Here is a 19,399-nt window from a genome sequence, read left to right on the forward strand (position 1 = left end):
CAGGGAAGTGGTGGAGTCACCATCCCTGAAGGTGTTAAACACATTCACGTGGCACTGAGGGATGCGGTGAGCAGGCATGGTGGTGATGGGTTGATGGGTGAACTAGATGACCTCAGAGGCTTCTTCCAGCTTTTAGGATTCTATGATTTCGCAAAAAAAAAAAACCAACAAAAAAAACAAACAAAAAATACACTGGTCATGAAATTACAAAATCTTAGTTTCTGTAATATTACAAATCAGAGATTACAAGCAGAGCTGACTAGCTCAGCGCAGCGCCATAGCTACAGGAAACAGAACGTAGAAGCAGGGCGCATTGTGCTGCCAACTACAGCCCTTCCCGCTCAGCCCCTCAGAGCACGCTGCCCCCGTACGTAACGCCTACCAACACTTCCGGTTCCGCACCCGCTGGCTGACGTAACTTCCGCTCCGGAGCGCTTCCGCTGCCGTCATTTCCGCCGCTGCCGCCAACACCGCGGTCGCCGTTTCCTACCCGGCTGTAGTATAGCCGCGTCCCCTGCCCAGCTCCCTGCGCGTCCCGAGCTCAGCCGCCGCCATGGCCATGAGGCAGACCCCTCTGACGTGCTCCGGGCACACGCGGCCCGTGGTGGACCTGGCCTTCAGCGGCGTCACCCCCTACGGCTACTTCCTTATCAGCGCCTGCAAGGGTAAGCGCGGCTGGGGGGCGAGGGGTGGGCGGCCGCGCTTGCCTCACCGGTCCCTTGCAAAGGCCGCGGTCACTGGGCCTGCTCCGCCCTGAGGCCGCGTGGGCAGCGGGCGGGCCTGCGGGCCGCTGTAAAGGGGTTGCGCGTGGCTACGGCCGCAAGTACCTGTTTGAAAGATTTGCGATGGGGAGAGCGGGGAGGAGGAGGGTCGAGGCGAGCGTTCAGCGGGGCGTTGGTGCTCTTAAAATAATACCTGCTTCCAGCGTAACCAGATGGGAACTGGTTGGAGGGTTTTTGCAGTGTTTTAGCCCGCAAGGTGTTAGGGCTTCCATTCATTCACGTTGAATCCCGCTTGTAAAGGAAAGGCTTGAAAATCGTTGTTTTAAAGTAGCTATAACTGCCTCTTGTGTATATATCCTGAACACCCCTTAAAGCCGGCTCCTTTTCAACTGAGGCAGCTGCCTTGCTGATTGCAGAGCAGTGATTTCTGCTTCCTTTCCCATAAGAACTCTCTTCTGCTCATTTATAAGAGTAACGTTTTCATTCATATGCATATGAATTAATCTTCACGTGTGTTCCCAAGTTTAAAAGAATATTCCTCATCCTTTCTGAGAACTTCATGTTCAGCTCTGTTCCTTTGGGTGAACTGTATCTGATAGCCCCCTTGCAAAAAATAATCACGATATAGGCTTTCTATTTCATTGTTACAGTATCTCTCATTATAAACGTTTAAAATGTCTCTCATTATAAACCCAAGACTCCTTTTTGTGTACTGTTAGTCTGAAAATATTTATTTAAAATCAATGGAACTGACCTGCCCTAGGGAAACTTGACTATAATACAAAAAAAAAAAAAAAAGCAACGAACAACAGAAGGTGCTCCTTTCTATTGTAGGAACAAAACCAAAAGAAAGCTTGAATTTCATTTGAAATAATGTTTTGGTATCTGTGGCTTTAGATGCATGCTAGAGGTGCAACAGTATGAAAAAGTTCTTCAGCTAAACTGTTTTACAAAGAATAGCTTCATAGTGTATATGGTATTTCCATTAAGGGAGCTGGTCTGATGGCGGTTTAATTTTTGTTCCATGTTGGTGCAAGGGAACTGTTTCCTAAAACAGCTTTCTTTTTTGTTATGTTGTCTGAATATTGGTTTTTGTTTTTCCGAAGATGGAAAGCCTATGCTACGTCAGGGTGACACAGGAGACTGGATTGGCACATTCCTAGGTCATAAAGGTGCTGTCTGGGGTGCTACTTTGAACAAAGATGCCACTAAAGCAGCTACAGCAGCCGCAGATTTTACAGCGTAAGTGATTACCTGCTTTTGAAGTCTTTATTTTGATTTCAGTCAGTAGCCTTTTTTTTTTTTATATGGCTGTAGAAAGTTGCTGTGGTTGTTTGGTTTTTTTTGTTTTTTTTAAGTAAATTGTTACCTTATAACTATATTACAGCCTAGAATTTAAATTTTTTACGAGCAGCTACAGCTAATTCTATCTTGCTGAGCAACTATGGTTGCTTCTTGTCAAATATACTTAATTACTGTACTGATTTGTTAGAATAAACAATGCTGTGCAGTTCAAGACTTTAGTACTGTAGTTATACCTGAGTGGCAAGAGTGATCTTCATTTTGTGTACTAGTCAGACACTTATTATTAGAAGGAGACATGCAGAAGTATTAGTGAATCATTTATTTTTGTTTTGCTTGTTTGAACTGTTTGCAGTGTACTGCAATATATTTGATGATTCAAATCCAGTTATTCGAATTCAGTCTGTAAAAGTTGTGAAGAAGAGCTGCCTTTGTTTGTCTTGAATCTAAAATGCTGATCGTGTGTTATCCTGAAGAAGTGAGTGAAAGAAAATGGTGGGATAGTAACAAAAAAATACTTCAGTAAAAGAATATGTGGTATGCTTATACATCTGTAGTTCATTAGAATGTATTATTTATGATTAAAAATGTTATGATAGTGTCAGGAAGGATTATATAGGATAGGTTAGGACAGACAACTTAATTTGTTCAGATTTGTCCTAGAGCTACTGAAATGTACATGTTTTCTCTTGTCATTTAGCAAAGTGTGGGATGCTGTGTCAGGAGATGAACTAATCACACTGGCTCACAAACACATTGTCAAAAGTGTGGATTTTACACAGGTATGAAAAAACTTTATAGCATACTCAACAAAAAAGTAAGGTCTTCGGTATGTTTTGTTATTTGCTACTTTTTTTATATGTCTGTTTTGGCAGGCAAGTAATTTAGCATACATTTAAGCTTTGATCTTACAAATAAGTTGTAATATTTTAGAAACTGTCTGAGATAAATAACTGATATTTTAAGGCTTATGGATGAAGGCTGATATTTCAATTTAAAATACAGTTGACCCTTTATAACTTCTGTTTCAGGATAGCAATTATCTGTTAACAGGTGGACAAGATAAATTGTTGCGCATCTATGATTTAAGCAAGCCAGAAGCAGGTGAGTCTGCACTTAGAACTGGTTATTGCTGGTTTTCTGTTTTGTTGATTTTTCTTGTGTATGAGTTAAATATGAATTCTGGACTTTGTTGTAAATTTCAAGACATGTTTGAGCTTGTTCTACAAAGAATGTTTCTATAACAGTTTTCTATACTAAGTCAAATTGTGTTAGTCTTTGAAGTGAAATAGAGCTTATCTATGAAGGGTTTCAGGGATAGCATGTTTTACTTCAACAGGGACTTACTATGAGTAGGTCTAACTAAAGTTCCACTACCTGAAAGGGAAAAGTCTCTTCATATTTAACTGTGCTTAAATTCATATTAATACTGAACTTCTGAAAACAGATACAAAGCTAATTGATATTGACGTTAACCTAGTGAAGCTTTTTATGTTTAGACAATTGGATAGATTCCTAGATTGAAATCTGTAAATAAAGTCAGTAGTGTTTGAAGTAATTTTGCAGTTTCTAGTAAATGGAAATCTGTATAGATTACCAGAGTTCCTAAACTATTGCATGATGTTTATTTATGCTCTTATGTGTACTAAATACTTATTTTTATTTTAAGAACCTGATGTTGTCAGTGGGCATACTTCTGGTATTAAAAAAGCTTTATGGAGCAGTGATGACAAACAGATTCTTTCAGCTGATGATAAAACTGTCCGGTAAGAAAAAAAATAACTTCTAGTTTTCTAAGAAGCTCACATTTACTTGTGAGTGTACAGTTTCTGTCAGAAGATTGTTCTTTCCTTGGGAAATAGTAACACAGGCTGTTTGATTCTAGATTAGCATATGTGCATGTAATCCAGTTTTTATATGTTGCTGGTGATGTAATTTTTGTGGTAATTCTGATTTGCACCATAAGCATGTCCTCCCTGGTAAGAAGAGGTGGTCTTTGATAACTGAATAGTATAATTAATTTGATTTTCATAATCCTGGAGGAAATTAATTGCTAGGTGAGGTCTTGTGAAGACACTAGATGAAGTGTCACTGCCTTGTCTTCTGCGGTCAAGCATAAGGTGAGGGCTGGGATAAAAGGCAGAGAAGCCTCTCTGGAGACAGTGCACTCTTAATAGTCATAGTTGTCTTTCTCTACCATGCTGGTAAGTTGAGAAAGTTTTTGTGGTTTTATAAGGTAGATCATCCAGTTAAATGTACATGGGTAAAACCTAGACAGACTTGGCTACTGGGGAGATCAAATGACAAAGATCCTTCCTTAAACTACGCTGACCAGGAAAGAAGGAAGATGTGCCTTGCTGATTCCTCAGCTTTCTGGTTGATATGATCAGCATTATTTCATGCCTACTTGTCCCCTTATTCTTATGTTTATGGCATAGAGTCATAATGGCTTTCTGCTTTGTGGAAGAACAGTGGATAGGGTGAAATCATAGTTGCAGTCTCCTCGTTTCTATTCTGGATCCATTTCTCTTCAGTTTCCTCATTCAAGATAGGCAAGTGACCTTTTTTTCTCTGAATTTTAGAAATATAGCATTCAGTTAACTTATAAGTTTCTTATTTCACTGAATCATAGAATGGTTTGGTTTGGAAGGGACTGTTAAGATCATCTAGATCCAACTCCCCTGCTGTAGTCAGGGACGCTTCCCCTTAGACCAGATTGCTCAAAGCCCCATGCAGCCTGGCCTTGAATGCCTCCAGAGTGGGAGCATCCACAACCTCGCTGGGCAACCAGTTCCAGTGTCTCACCACCCTCACACTAAAGAATTTCTTCCTAATGTCTAGTCTGAATCTACCTTCTTCCACTTTAAAACCATTTACCCTCGTCCTGTTGCTGCATGCCCTTCTAAGAGAAGTCCCTCTCCAGCTTTCCTGTCGGCCCCTTCATGTACTGGAATGCTGCTGTAAGGTTCCCCTAGAACATTCTCTTCTCCAGGCTGAAGTGCCCCAGCTCTCTCAGCATGTTCCTGTAGGGGAAATGCTGTAGCCCTCTGATAGTCTTGGTGGCCCTCCTCTGGACCTGCTCCATCATCTTGATGTTCTTTTTGTGTTGGAGGTCCCAGAACTGGACACAGTACTCCAAGTGGGGTCTCATGAGGGCAGAGTAGAGAGGCAGAATCACCTTCCTTGACCTGCTGGTCACACTTCTCTTGATGCAACCCAGGATGCAGTTGGCCTTCTGGGCTGCAAGTGTGCATTGCTGGCTTGTGTTGAGTTTCATCAAACAATATTCCCAAAACCTTCTCCTCTGGGCTGTTCTCAAGCTCTTATCTGCTCAACCTGTTCCTGTGTTTAAGATTGCTCCAATCCCAGTGCAGGACTTTGCACTTGGTGGTCTTGAACTTCATAAGGTTAACATGGGCCCACCTCTCAAGCCTGTTTGGCTTGAGATGCATCCCTTCTCTCTAGTGTGTCAGCTGCACCACTCAGCTTGGTGTCATCTGCAAACTTGCTGAGGGTGCACTCAATCTCACTGTCCATGTCACCTACAAAGATACTAAATAGTACCAGTCGCAGAACCTTTCCGTGAGGAATGCCACTCATCACTGTTCTCTGATTGGGCAATGAGCTGTTGACTGCAACTCTTGAGTGCAGCCATCCAGCCAATTCCTTATCTGGCGAGTGGTCCATCCATCAAATCCATTTTTTCCTCCAATTTGGTGACCAGGATGTTGTGTGGGACAGTTTGTTACAATTTAATTTGATTTCTGTATAGATATTTCTTACCTGCCTAGGTAAAGTGCTAAATTATATTCAATGAGTCTATCATTTTCTTAAATTAGTATTATATCTCTTTGTGTTTTGAGTTTAAGAAGGCAGAATGCAGTCTTAAAGCTTTGCTTCTAGAAATCAGTATTGTTCAGGAGACATGTAATAAGGCTTTTAGCTTTTTAAGAGAATCCTTGAGTATTAAACCGTAAAACAGTATGTGTACTGTTTAATGTTATTAAGTTTTAAAAGTAGCAGTATTTTAATGTAAGCATGCCTTAATTCTTATGTAAGTAAAGCTAGGCAAAAGAAAGCATGCTGCTGAAAATGTGAAATGTCTGTGGAACATTCTTTAGGTGGCTTTTGGCAACCACAGCATGCCATGGGTGGAGGTGGAAAATGATTTGCTGAATTGATCTGAGAGTCTTTCTTCTTTCTGATTTTTCTTAAGCCTCTGGGACAGGAGTACCATGACTGAAGTGAAAGCACTAAATGTTGCAATGTCTGTGAGCAGCATGGAGTATGTTCCGGAAGGGCAAATACTTGTGATAACCTATGGGAAGACTATCGCTTTTCATAGTGCGGAAACGTGAGTCCAAAAACACAGAATCTTTTTGACTTGAGTTATGGGTTTGATTGTGAGGAAAACTGACAGTACAAGGCCAAGATCACAAAGTTGTCAGAAATGATGTCAGTAGATATCTTTACCTACCATGTTGTCAGAGGCAAAGTCTGAAACAACTATACTTTTCTAAAATAGTGGACCCTGACTGTCTGCAAGATGATAGACTGTAATGGATCAGTACCATTTTCATAGCTCAAAACTAGCTGGAGTTGTCATTAAATAAGATTTTTATCTAGAGTTCAATTTAGTGCTTTAAGAGAACTAATCTATACAATTTCTATGATGTTTTAAAGGAAGTTGCAGTCATAAATATGTACCAGAAAGTAGTTTGAAATGTGTGAACCTATTCGATGTGTTTTGCTTATTCTGAACTTGCTGTTTCTAAACTTTATGAGCTTGGCTTGCCAATGTTAAAATTTGTTTTGGAAACTGCATGTGAGTGTCTTCTGTTTGCTTTTTTCTTTTTAAAAAAAAAAAAAGCAACTGTGATTTGTAGAATCACAAGACCTTTGCTTACAGGATCTTTTTTAAAATAACTTTTTTTTTCTCCTCCCTTAGTCTAGAGCAGATTAAATCATTTGAAGCACCTGCTACAATCAATTCTGCATCCCTTCACCCAGAGAAAGAATGTTTGGTTGCAGGTGGTGAAGATTTTAAACTCTATAAATATGACTATAACACAGGAGAAGAATTAGGTATGTTTGACTTCAATAATAAAAAACAAGTTCTGACATGTATTAACTAAATGACATAGTAGAGCATGCTGTGCTACAAACTTATCTGAGTTCAGGATAATGGAAAGGTAAGTAGTCAGTCAGGAGGCTTTGTCCTTTGTTAGTATACCTGATGTTACTCTTACAGATCTAATTAAGGCCTCTGTTAAATAGCTGTGCAGCTATTAGGAAAAAAAAGGTGAGTCATCCCATACTGCTGCAATAGCAAACTGTACGTTAACTTAAATGTCATACTATGGCATTCATTATGTCTACTGAATCACAGTTACTGGATTGTATTTTAATGCTGGCCGAGTGTAATGCATTTTTAAGTGTATTTTCATCTATTGCTCCTGTCTTTGTTTAAAGTTGCATAGATGTGTATGTAGTAAGTGACAAAACAGAGCACATGTACTCTATGCTGTTGGCTTGCTTTGTAATTTTGCCTATAATAATTAAATGCTTGTCTTCCTTTATTTAATTCAGATAACATTAACACTTTATTAAAAAGGGGATACTAATTATTAGAAATCGGTATCAAAAATGAAGTACTGGAAAAGTTTTCCCCCAGTCCATATTTTTTTTCCTCCTTCTAATTAGTTTTCTCGCTTATTTCTGCCATTGCCTGAAGTTAGAAATTATTGGCCTTGATATGTTCTCTTATAGAATCTTACAAAGGGCACTTCGGTCCAATTCATTGTGTGAGATTTAGCCCTGATGGGGAGTTATATGCTAGTGGCTCAGAGGATGGTACGCTAAGGCTGTGGCAGACAACAGTAGGGAAAACCTATGGTCTTTGGAAGTGTGTAGTTCCTGGTAAGTGTGTGCTTTTGTTTTCTTTTTCCTGGTGTTACCTGGCTGCTTCATTCAGAAATCTTAGTAGTAATATAAATGGCAACCATCATCTGAATTTGTTATGGGATCTCTACTGTCATTTGGCATCTTCATAGAAACTGAAGTTGGTTTAAGGTTTTACTTCTGTAGCTGTCATTTAAGCAACTTAAATGAGAGCTTAATTAATATTGACACTTTGTATTACATTGCTTGTATAGCCTCAAATCTTCATGTTATAGAGCAGGAGGTTGGAAATAATTTTGTGAATACTTAAGATATATACCTCTCCTTCTACAGATTCTTAAAAGCTTTCTCTGTACTTCTCTAGTATTTTGGGGAGGAGGGAGCTCAGGAAGGCAGTGCTTAGAAAATGGCAAACAAGTAACAATTGATGGAATTGCTTACCCATCTTTCTCCTTAACACTAAATAAGTGGAAATTCTTTTGTTTCTTTTCAGAGTGAAACCCACTTTTCACTCTGAGTTGAGTGGAAGGGAAGGTACTAACCATTTTTTCTCCTCCCTACAGAAGAGGAGAATGCAGAAGCAGCAAAAGCAAGGACCACTCTTCCAGGAACTGCAGAGGAGGAAATAGGTAATACATTGAACTTTATATGCCAACTTTAAGACTTCTTTAGCAGGGAACAGTTAACTTTTTTCCAAGTATTCCTTCTGGCATTTTTCACTCCTCTAGAGATCTTTGAGCATGTTTTTCTAGGAAACTGTATGTTAAGTGTCAAAATAGTGACTAGAGCTGTGTCATCTTGCAAACTTAACAGATATGGTAGAAAAACCAAATTGAGTTAAGTTGAAAAGAAAAACTAAACCAGTCTTTAAAACATCACTGCAGCATTCTTTGGTTTATGTATGTAAATTGATTCTCTCTTTAATTGCAGAAGAAGTTGCCTCTGAAAACTCAGATTCAGTGTACAGCTCAACTCCTGAAGTTAAGGCGTGATTATCTCAACTGTTATGCAACGTATGGACATACAAGACTAAATCAAGTGAGCAGTGATAAACAGCAGCCTTCCAGAGTGCACTCTCTACATAAGGCAAAGATGGGCAGTAATTGATGAGAATGCAGTGGAACTGGCTAGGTGTTGTCTGTAAGAGAACTGAGTATCCAAAAAAAGACAAGTAGTAGAGTTTTGCTATCTCTTTAGCATAACTGCCTACTGTCTTTTGAAAGAAGTGTGCAAGCCAAGATCCAGTCTCTCCAATTTCAATTAGACTCATTGTAGTGTGTTTTCTTTATTACAGAGAAAAAAAAATATGGCTTTTACCCATTTTTTTTTTCCTTTAAAGTTGGAAGATTTGGCTTTAGTTGAAAAGGGGATTATGTACTAAAAGTATTCAGTTTTTGTTTCATTGTACACTGCTTCTGAATGTTTAACTGTTTTCAGTTGTCTAAATAAAATGCCTCTCAAAACTCCTAGCTTTACTGTTTAGCGTTGGGTTCATGGAATGGAAAAGCAGCCAAGTTATGGTATAATACTATCTAGCATCTGTTTGTACAGAGGGAAAGCAATAAGAATGTTTTGGTGTTTGGTCCAGAGAGTGGCAAGTTTCTTGATATGTAAGCCTTGCATCATTTTATTCTTTAACTTTTGAATGTAAAAGTGAGTCTCTAAATCAAAAGCATTGGGAACTCCTAAACTAAATGTACTGACTGAAATACGTGGTTGTACATGAGAATCTCAGAGGTTGGCTGAGTTTGTAAAAACCTTGGGTTTAGTTCTCTAAACTGGATAAAAAAAAAGTTACACTCTCAAGGTCAAAACCCATACTTTCATCATTAAAGAAAATATTGCCATTCTTCTGCTTGTCACTTCCTTTAATGTTAATGCTGAAAGACTTGCATAAGTTGTTCTTTTTTTGGAAAGGAAAAACACTATATAAACATACGTTCATATACTTTCCTGATTTTTCACGTTGAGACTCGTCCTTAACCTGACTCTTTCCCCAATGGCATCCAGTAATGTTAGAAGAAAATTGAAGCGTAATGTTTGAAAACCTGAGTATAAATTGAAACAGAGGTGTAATTCTGTCTAAGCTTATGAAAACACTTTCTCAGAGAGGGCAGTCAAATTTAGAAGAGGTTGCCTGGAAAGCCTGTAGAGGCTTCAGTTTTGAAGACACTTAGAACCCAACTGGACATGGCTCTGGGAAACATGCTTCAGCTGAGCCTGCCTGAGTAGGGGATTTGGACTTCGTCTCTAGAGGTTGATTGCAGCCTTAATTTATTCTGTGGAAGGGGGAGGAATAGAGTAAATAAGGAAAATAAAGAAGGATAAAATTAGTAGTCTTGGTTTCCTAGTATGCAGTGGTATCACTAGAAATTTATCAATTCAGTAGCTTAACTACAAAATTAATTTTTGAATAATCTGTTCAAATTTTGACCTTAAAACAAGTGCCCCTCTCACTTACTGCTACTAGTTCATTTCAGTAATTACTAATTCATTTATGAGGATTCCAAGTCTCATACTTTCTTACTTTACCAGCTGAATAAGATGCATTTAAAACCAGAAGCCCCCCCTCTATGCCTTAATGAAACTTCTTGTACTGTATGTCAAGTTGACTGCTGAGCATTTCATAGAGAATGCTGCACTAACATTCCCAAACATAAGAGCTTTGGCCCTTCGTTGCTTTCCCAGATGCTGTTGTGAATTTGTGATTTCCATGCTAGGAGTTAATGAATAGGGCTGAAATTGCAAATGTTTGTATTGATGATGTATAGCCCATGAATTTGTCAGTGGTCTTATTGCTAGATTTCTACTTCCATAGGTTGTTCCATCCATGGAATGGAATGCTTTTCCTGTGAGGATGAGCTGTGAGAGCTGAGGGTGTTAAGCCTGGAGAAGGCTGCAATGTGACCCCATAGTGGGCTTTCAGTATCCAATGGGGAGCTACAGGAAAGAAGGGGACAGAGTCTTAAGCAGTCTGTGGTGACAGAACAAGGGGAAATGGTTTCAAGTTCAAGGAGAGTAGATTTAGATTAGATACAAGAGAATATTTTATAGTGAGGATGGTGAGAATTGGAATGGGCTGCCCAGTGGTGTGGCTGATTCCCTGTCCCTGAAGTCTTACCAAGGCAAGGCAGGATCAGGCCCTGGGCAACCTGACTTAGCTGCGGTGTCCTTGTTCATTGCAGGGGAGTTGGACTAGGTGGCCTTCAGAGGTCCCTTCCAACTCTGAGGATTCTATGATTTTGCTGGCGTCACTAGAACGCAGTACAAAGTAAGTGTATGGCGATCTTACTCTGTCCGCGTTACAGCAGCACGAAGAGCTCTTTGACCTCAGCAGCGTGGCGGCCGGCCTGCGCTCCGTGCTGGCGTTCCCCGGACGGGGCAGCGGGACGGCGTCTGCCTGCCCCTCTCAAAAAAGTCGAAGCGGCCGTGTGGGTGCAGAGGCACCCGGCGTCGCCACGTCCCGCCTCCCCGCCTTTGCTTTTCGCCCTGGGGCAGAGCGGCCGACGCGCGCTCCGCTGCCGACTCCGCTTCCTGCCGGCGCGGGGCGGGACCGGCGCTGCCTGCCTCTCTCCGCCCCGCTCGGGCCCGTGAGCGCGGGCCATGGCGGCTAGAAACGCGGGCACGGAGCTGGGTAAGGGTCGGCGGCCTGCGGGACGGGACCTTTGCGGGGCTCGGGCAGGGCCTCGTGCTCCGTACGAGCGCTGGAGAGCGGCGGGACCCCGCGGGCGTCTCCACGCGAGGCTTGATGTTCCCGCGCCCGCGTCTCGCCGCCGTGTCACATCGCCTTCCGCGTGCCGGCTCCTGACCGAGAGAAACCTTTTGAGTGCGTTTCCTTTTCCCTTCCTTTCGCCCAAACGGCGAAGGAGAAGCAGCCTTCCCACTTCTCCACACAGCCAAACACGAGTGCAGTGGTGGGCTGCGTTCAGGTGACCAGCTCCCTGAACGGCCACCTTAAGGAGGGGTATGGCAGTTTGGTCCATAGAGGAGCAGTACATTAAGTGTAGGAGATTAAGAGGTGACGTTATGGCAGAGGGAGAGCAGCAGGTCTCAGAGCTCAGGAGGCACGCAGCACTGTTACAATCTAGCACGAGGGCACACGCTTTCACAGAGTTAACACACAAGTAAAAGATTAGCCTGTGGACTAGGTGAAGTTAACTCAGTTGTCATTCTCCGCACTGACTGACACATAGCTCTAAAAGTGAGCTGTTGCATTGCCCTCTGATGTGCTTATCCTTGGGTGCTTGCAGAAACGGGTGAGTTTGAACTATAACCATCTGAACAGCATCTTTTTCTTTGCTGACGCAAATGTGTTAATAATGCAGTAGCAAAACTTCCGTGTCTGTTACAAAAAGAAGTCAATATAAGTATTTGCACATGCATTCCAGCTATTGTAAGCTAGGCACATGTTCTACTTCTTACTGTAAATTTATGCTTACAGTTAATTGCCTGTCTATGCAGGAACTCAAGAAACTTGAATCTGAAGTCAGTCCAATTCTATCAAACAGCTGTCTTCCAACAGGTAGGAATACTTGTAAGGAAGGCAGTGCTGCCAAGTATAAAATCATTGATAGAGACAGGTGAGCTTATTAAAGTTTGGCTGGAAAAGAAGTACGGAATGTGGGACTTACCAGCAAATTGTAGTCTTTGTTTTTTAGACCCACTAAAACAATCTCTGATTGCATTCAAAACATTCTGAGTTAATCTTTCTCTTCCCACAAATGGCCACCCCCTGCCTGAGAGGTAGGGTTAACTTGTGCACAAGACTTTGAATGGAGGGTGCAGTGGGATGGATGTCTTCAGGGCTGTGACATGTGGCCTCTGCCAGTTGCAGCTAATTGAACTTAAACTGCCATTGCTCTCAGCTACTTGTTGCCATCCCTTCCCAGTGATTTTTAAATCAGCTACAGTCATAGGATTATAGAGGTTGGAAGGGAGCCTCTGGAAATCATCCAGTCCAACCTCCCTACAGTAGGTTGCACAGGAAAACATCCAGGTGTGACTTTAATATCTGCAGAGGAGACTGCACCCTCTCTCAGCAGTCTCTTCCAGTGCTCTGTCACTGTCACAGTAATGAAGTTCTTCCTCAATTTTTATGGAACTTCCTTTGTTCCAGTCTATGCCCATTGCTCCTAGTCCTGTCACTGCACACCACTGAAAAGAGCCTGGCCCCATCCACTTGACTCCTGTACTTTAGATGTTTCTAAAGAGTGGTGAGATCCCCTCTCAATCTTCTCCAGGTCAAACAGGCACAGATATCGTGGCCATACTTCATAAAGGACAGCGGAGGGCCACCAAGATGGCTGTGACCTGGAGCGGCTGCCCTGTGAGGAGGGGTTGAGGGAGCTGGACTGATTCAGCCTAGAGGAACACAGCTTTGTGCAGCTTGCCCATCCATACAAGAAGAGCATCAAAGAAATTGAGCCAGTCTCTTCATGACTGAGCGTAGTGGGGGATCAAGAGAGAACAGAAATGAATAGAAACCTGAGAGGTTCAAATTGGATGCAAGGAAGAATTTCTTCATGCAGAGATGGTTGGGGTAGGCTGCCCAAAGGTGCTGTGCAGTCCTTGTCTTTTAGGATTCTTAAGACCAACAGGATAAGGCCTTGATGACTGCGCTGAGCTGAAAGCTGGCTCTGCTTTGGGCATGAGGTTGGGTGAAAGACCAACTTAACCCAAGCCAACCCAAAGTGTTCTATTTTTTATATATATACTTATATATATATTCTTTTATGTTATTATATTCTTTTATATATATGTGTACATACATATATGTATGTGTATGTATACATTCTGAGTAATGAATAATTAATTACAGTTGTTTTGCAAAATGTCTTTTTGGACTCTTTAAAAGAAAATCCATCCGTGTTGCTCAACCTTCTAGTTGAAGGGCCAAAGATACGTACATTATGTTTCTACTGATATTTTTAATTATATGTAGTTGATATTTCCGAGCCATTTGCATATGAGAGCTAGCCTGTGGTAAGTGGCATTTAGATAATGAAGTGTTGCATCCCTTTTCAAGACAGCGTAATTATGTTCTAATATATTAATAGCTGTTTTTATCAGTTACAGTGGCTCTGTTCCTTCACTGTTTCCTCTTTAACACTTTCTGAATCTGCTGGATAACTTTAATCATACTTGAAATAAAGACAGATATCTCAAAGATAACTAAGTCACTGGGCAGAATGACTGAACTGCTTCCACTGTTGGTGCAAAAACGGAGCAGGCACAGCTCAGCAATGACATGGCTCCTCATTACACTTTTAATTTGTCTGTATTCAAGTAATGATGTCCTGCCTTACTCCATGGTCATATGGACCATATCAGGACAGCTGGACTATTGGGGTAAGAAGAAGTCTCTGCAGCAAGGGAGGAAGTGAGGGACTCAGTGCTGCAGGAAACCAAGCTCCAGTTGTTCTACAGCTCATGGAACAGCTGACATTCTGGGAAAAGGCTCATCAGTGGTTTTCAAAATGCTTTGGAGGGCACTGAGCTGTTTCATGTGACCAACACTCAGCACTGTGTGATCTCAGTGATGTCGCAATGTAGTTGAGCTTATTTCTACTTGGGTTTATGCCTTGGTGTGAATGCTGACGACTTGGAGACTGAACTTCTCTCGGATAAGAAGGACCCAATGTGAAAACAAAGTAGATCTATTGAAACAGTCATTATGAGAAAATATTTACAGCTTCTGTGTAGAAAAAAAGAATTACCCTCAAGCCCGTAAACAGCTTACTTGGTAACGCAGCTCTTCAACAAGATCTGATCCTGAAGTCTTTTCCTCGGCTACACATGGCCAGCTGGATTCAGCCTGCGTTCACTTGAGCGTTTCATTTCTCCAGTAAATGTTCAGGACACAGTTTCATAATTGTTTATCCAGAAATAATAGCTTTCATCACTTTCCTTGCCCATTTTATCATGTGTTCATAGCAAGGAGGAGCACACATGCTGTTTTTGGCACAGAGGAGGAAATAAACAGTTGGGGGGCAGCTTCTTTTGGGGACAGAGCTGCTTTGAAATGCTTGTGAAACTACAGCCTCAGGCATTTTTTAGCTTTCTGTTTCGCCATCTGAAGGGTAACATCTACACATTTTCTAAAGCTTCCAAAAAGCTGAGTCTTTTTTATGAGGAATGTGTTAGATATCTTAGATATTTATGTAATTATACTAATGAAGTGGTTTTATTTATTGTTCTCTGAGGAACTGCTTGGTATTTTTGGATTCATGTTCTCAAAGGAAGGAATTGAATTTCCTGTTAAGATTTTGAATATGATTTTTTCAAATGTCTTTAGAGGAAAAAGTAAACTTGAAGAGTGATTACAGAATATTGGCTAATTAGCTATAGTGTAACTGCTTTAATTACTCTTATCCCTGAAGCCACATGATTGTGCAGATGACTAGCAGATGACTTATTTAAAAAAAAAAAAAAAAAAAAAAAAGACATGTTCACACTGCAAGGTTAATGAGCCTAATTAAATATAGTTTTCCTTAGCCAGATACTAAATTATAAAGCTTGGGGGAGTGGAGGAGGGGCAGAATCCAAAGGCGGTCAGTTCTATTTGAAATAATGGTTTTATTCTGCTTTTTTAATGAGAAAAAGAAGAATAAACTGGAGTTGTAAGTGATTTTTCTGAATAGAGACACATACATTTATTTGGTGAGACCTGACATGGTAGACTTAAAAGTCTATTTAGAGACAGTTGCGGTGAGATGTATTTGTTTTCACTTGTCCACTGCTTTAAATAATGGAGAAGTGGGCTTGAATGGAAGATCTACGTCAGACAGAAGTCTCCATCTGCTACTGCATATTCCAGTACCTTTGTCCTTCTTTGCTATGCCCTCTTTTTATTACGTGATTAACCAAGGGCCTTTTGGTTCTGAATAGAATTTTTTAGTATGAGCCATAAGAATAAGCATATCAGGTTACTCATTCCTTTAAAAGCAAGTGAAGATTAGTTAGCAGAAGTAGTAGCTTATTTCACTTCCACTGTTTTTCCTTTTCTTTTCTCCTATTGACTGTGAATTTCTTTGATATTACTTGCCTTTCCTACCCCTCAGAGCATTACCCTTAATTATTTCCTTTAATGCAATCCAGTGTGCAGTGCTCCATTTTCTGAACAGATTACTCAAACCCACTGAGAAGCTATGCCCAAAAGTCAGGTAAGGCCAGATACAGTAGAAGTATCTCTAGCAAGGTCCAGCATGAGATGTAACAGATAGAATCTTGATGTCTTCGTATTCTTCCAAACACTTCTGCAGACAGCAGTAGATTTTACAGATTAATTATTAAACCAGATTTCTTTGTTGTCTTCCAAAATGTAGAAATAATAGTTTACAGTAGAGTAAGTGAAACTTCTGGGTCTTTATTAGAGAGTTATTAGAGAGATGATTTCCTCATCTAAATTGGCTTCTTTAATTTTACTGTATTTTTCCAAAGGAACTGAAAGATCACCGTGTACTCAGTAGGGTTCAAAAGTTATCACGACAAATTGGATTACGATTAAATGGTTGCCCCTGTAAACGTGGCACACAGTAGTAGAATCCTACACAGAATTTCTGTATTCTTTGTTTGTTTGTTTGTTTCTATTTTCCTTCTCAATAGCAAATATTGCCTATGGTAGGCCCATGGGAAATCTGTGCTCTCACCTAGGAGACCTGACCTTAAAGCAGCTGCAGAAGATGCAGCTTATATTTCAGCTGTCTGTGTTTTTATGGTTTGCAGTTATTGACATTTAAAAAGTAGGAAAGATCTAGCCGTAAATACTGTAGCAGTAGCTTTTCTCAGTTGCTTTCTACTTGTTAGATTCATTTTTTATTTTTTAGATAATGTGACCTGTGGCGAGTAAAGAGAATTATTGAGGGTTTTTGTTAAACGGGTTTTCATCTTGACCTGCTCCTCCTTAGCTTGTACACCGTATAGTAAGACTGTTACTAGAAATCCTAAATTCCTTATGACTGCTCTGAATTCTTTCATTTTTATTATTATTTTTTAAATTTATTTGCTTTGGACAACATTTTGGCCCTGCAGATTCTGCTTATGATATTAAATGTATGTAGTGATAGGAAAGTACTAGCAAGGTGACTGACTGTGCTGAGAACAAGACTTAGCTGCATCTCCTACACTTGTCTTGCATATCTACTGAGCAATCTCTGTCCTAAACTGCTTTCTTCAGCATTATCTGTAAGTCTCATTAGGGAAACAAGGTTGTATTTACACATATTTTAATTGGTGTATTAGTCCTGCATTTTTGTGCATTATTAAAGCTAAAAAGTAAAAAGAAAGAGATTTAAAAGAATTATTTATGTTTGGGGTGCAAGAGATTTTAAAGATGTTCTGTTTTCTTTTATCTGTGTACTTCTCTGAGCAGGAGGATATGAGTTTGTGTTTATTAACATTCAAAATTAGACCTTTGATTTATCACACTAAGCAGAAATTTCAAGAAGTGAGGCTGTGAACCATCACTTCTTCTTTATCATTCAGTTACCCTTCATTAAGAGATTATCATTTTGTGATGCTTCTATTTTTGGACATTTTTATTATTTTTGTAAATGTTGAGTATCCACTTCTTTTTGGCTCTGGTTATTGTTTATCGGTACTGTAACTCATTGAAATTGCAACCCAGACCACCTGCAGTGGGCATCTAAAGAAGTTCACAGATGGAAGATGTTTGCCCGAGTCCCCCAGGGTGCTTGGCAAGGTGAGCACTTCTAAGGCAGGCAGGTATATGTGTACTTGCCAGCAGATGTGCTGCCCAGGAATGCAGTTCTTTTGGAAACTTGCAGATTGTCCATCCCTCATAGCAAATTCATTAAAAGTAGCTCCGGGTGAAAAACAACCTATCTGTGTTATTACACAAAAGTCTGTCTGGAGGTTTTTTTTTACTGTGTGGGATACAGTTCCTGCAATCAAAGATCCACTCACATACACATAAAGTGCCATTGCATCCTTGTTGCAAGCAAACAAGGAATGGACTGACTAAATGTTACCTTACTCTGGAATCAAGAAGTACCTCAGCAAACAACAACAGAAGACTGTTTATCTGCATGCATACTAAAATTCATAGGTTGGACTGGAAACACAGTGTCTCTCACCAGCATTAAGTTAATTTAGTTCTAACAGCAAACAAGACATGCTGTGTGAAACATCCAGTTCACAGTTCATCCCCTGACAGATGTTTATCCTAGTGTGGTATTTTGGACTGGTTAGAAGTGCAGAAGCCCCTGAAAGGATATGAAAGCACAATATGCTCTTCAGAGGACCAAAATAAATCTACAATTTCTTTCTGAAGTCCCACACAGCACACTAAAAGAACACAGAAATAGATTAGAGACTTTTTTCTTTTTTTTTTTTCTCCCACATCAGAGCTTGGCTGGATCTCCAAAGTGTATGTGAATCCACCTGCAGTTGTAAGGCATGCAGAACAAATTCAGAAATGGCACACTGTGAAAGGTAATTGGCAAGTAAGTGCTCTTTTTATGCATTCTGTTCCTGTATTTTTAAAGCAGTCACTCTCCCTCTCTAAGCTGAAATATTGGATTTTCCTCAAGATGCATGTAAACTTAAAAGATGTGCTTGTCCATGTCTTATTTTAATAATTTGTATTTGATGATGATGGGATGGAATAAGGTGACGCATTTATCCAAACAAGTTAAAAACCTTATAACTCATGAGTGGCAAAACCGCAAATGAATTTCAGTCATCTTTATTCATGAGTGGATTAAGTTGTATATTACTATCCCACCACATTTATTCTGTATCCTAGGCAGACTTCTCTGCACACAGCCTCCTTATTTTTTAATTTAAAGCTGTAAGATATGATCATGGTCCCTGTCAGGTTTGACCTACCTGGATGACTGTTGCTTACTTAAACATTCCCAACAAGTGTGATTTCTTTGCTTAACTAGTTATTGCTGAAAACTCAAAAATCCTGACTGGCTATGGTACTTGATGTGTGTTTCTGTGTGTATAGCTACGGTGGACAGAGCTGGGTGTAGGAATGCCATAGATAGGCAGTTTGGCAGCATTGAGCAAGGCCGAGATCTGAGAAATGCTGTGGAGTAGGCCCAGAGCTCCCAGTGAGTGCTCAGCTGTGGGCTGTAGGTGGTGTTTGAAGGACAACTTGATTCTTGGTTCAGTGGGCAAAAAGTGGTGTTCCTTCCGTCTCCACACTGAACAAATGGTTTCCTTTCAGCAGTGACTGATAAACTGGAAGCAGGAGATAGGAAACAATAAAGGAGCAATCTTTATATTGCAACTTTATAGAATGAAGCTGCAATCACTTATTTGTACTTAATTTCCCCCCCCCCCAAAAAAAAAAAAATAATAATTCAAAGTAGTTGACATTCTGAGCTGGCAGGCAGCTGTTCTGGGGTGGCCAAAGCTACCTTCATGATCAAATCTGAAGTATTAATAGGATGAAAGTAGAAATCAGTTAGAAGCAAGCGGTCAAGCTTAGACTATCAGAGGCCAGT

General features: G+C 40.4%; 2 protein-coding genes across 4 annotated transcripts in view; both read left to right on the plus strand.

Annotated features, from left to right (window-relative positions):
• Window positions 1-422: 422 nt before the first annotated feature.
• STRAP (serine/threonine kinase receptor associated protein) lies at window positions 423-9,394 on the plus strand. The gene is made up of 10 exons (XM_031589928.2): window positions 423-665; window positions 1,829-1,964; window positions 2,725-2,806; window positions 3,056-3,128; window positions 3,694-3,790; window positions 6,241-6,378; window positions 6,973-7,109; window positions 7,794-7,943; window positions 8,489-8,554; window positions 8,856-9,394. The coding sequence occupies exons 1-10, from the start codon at window positions 554-556 to the stop codon at window positions 8,915-8,917; spliced, it is 1,053 nt and encodes a 350-aa protein (XP_031445788.1). The 5' UTR covers window positions 423-553; the 3' UTR covers window positions 8,918-9,394.
• Window positions 9,395-11,401: 2,007 nt separating this feature from the next.
• The window catches only part of DERA (deoxyribose-phosphate aldolase), a 60,986-nt gene continuing 52,988 nt past the window's right edge, over window positions 11,402-19,399 (plus strand). Inside the window, exons 1-2 of one of the 3 annotated variants that reach the window (XM_031589929.2) lie at window positions 11,402-11,559; window positions 18,291-18,388. In XM_031589929.2, coding sequence (XP_031445789.2) covers window positions 11,529-11,559; window positions 18,291-18,388 — 129 coding nt within the window. In that variant the 5' untranslated portion in view covers window positions 11,402-11,528. Of the gene's footprint in view, window positions 11,560-12,365; window positions 12,448-18,290; window positions 18,389-19,399 lie in introns of those variants that run through there. The other 2 variants (XM_090145742.1, XM_090145743.1) reach the window with 2 other exon arrangements.

This window comes from Phasianus colchicus, chromosome 1, assembly GCF_987193195.1.
Source record: "Phasianus colchicus chromosome 1, bPhaCol1.hap1.1, whole genome shotgun sequence".
Taxonomy (NCBI): domain Eukaryota; kingdom Metazoa; phylum Chordata; class Aves; order Galliformes; family Phasianidae; genus Phasianus; species Phasianus colchicus.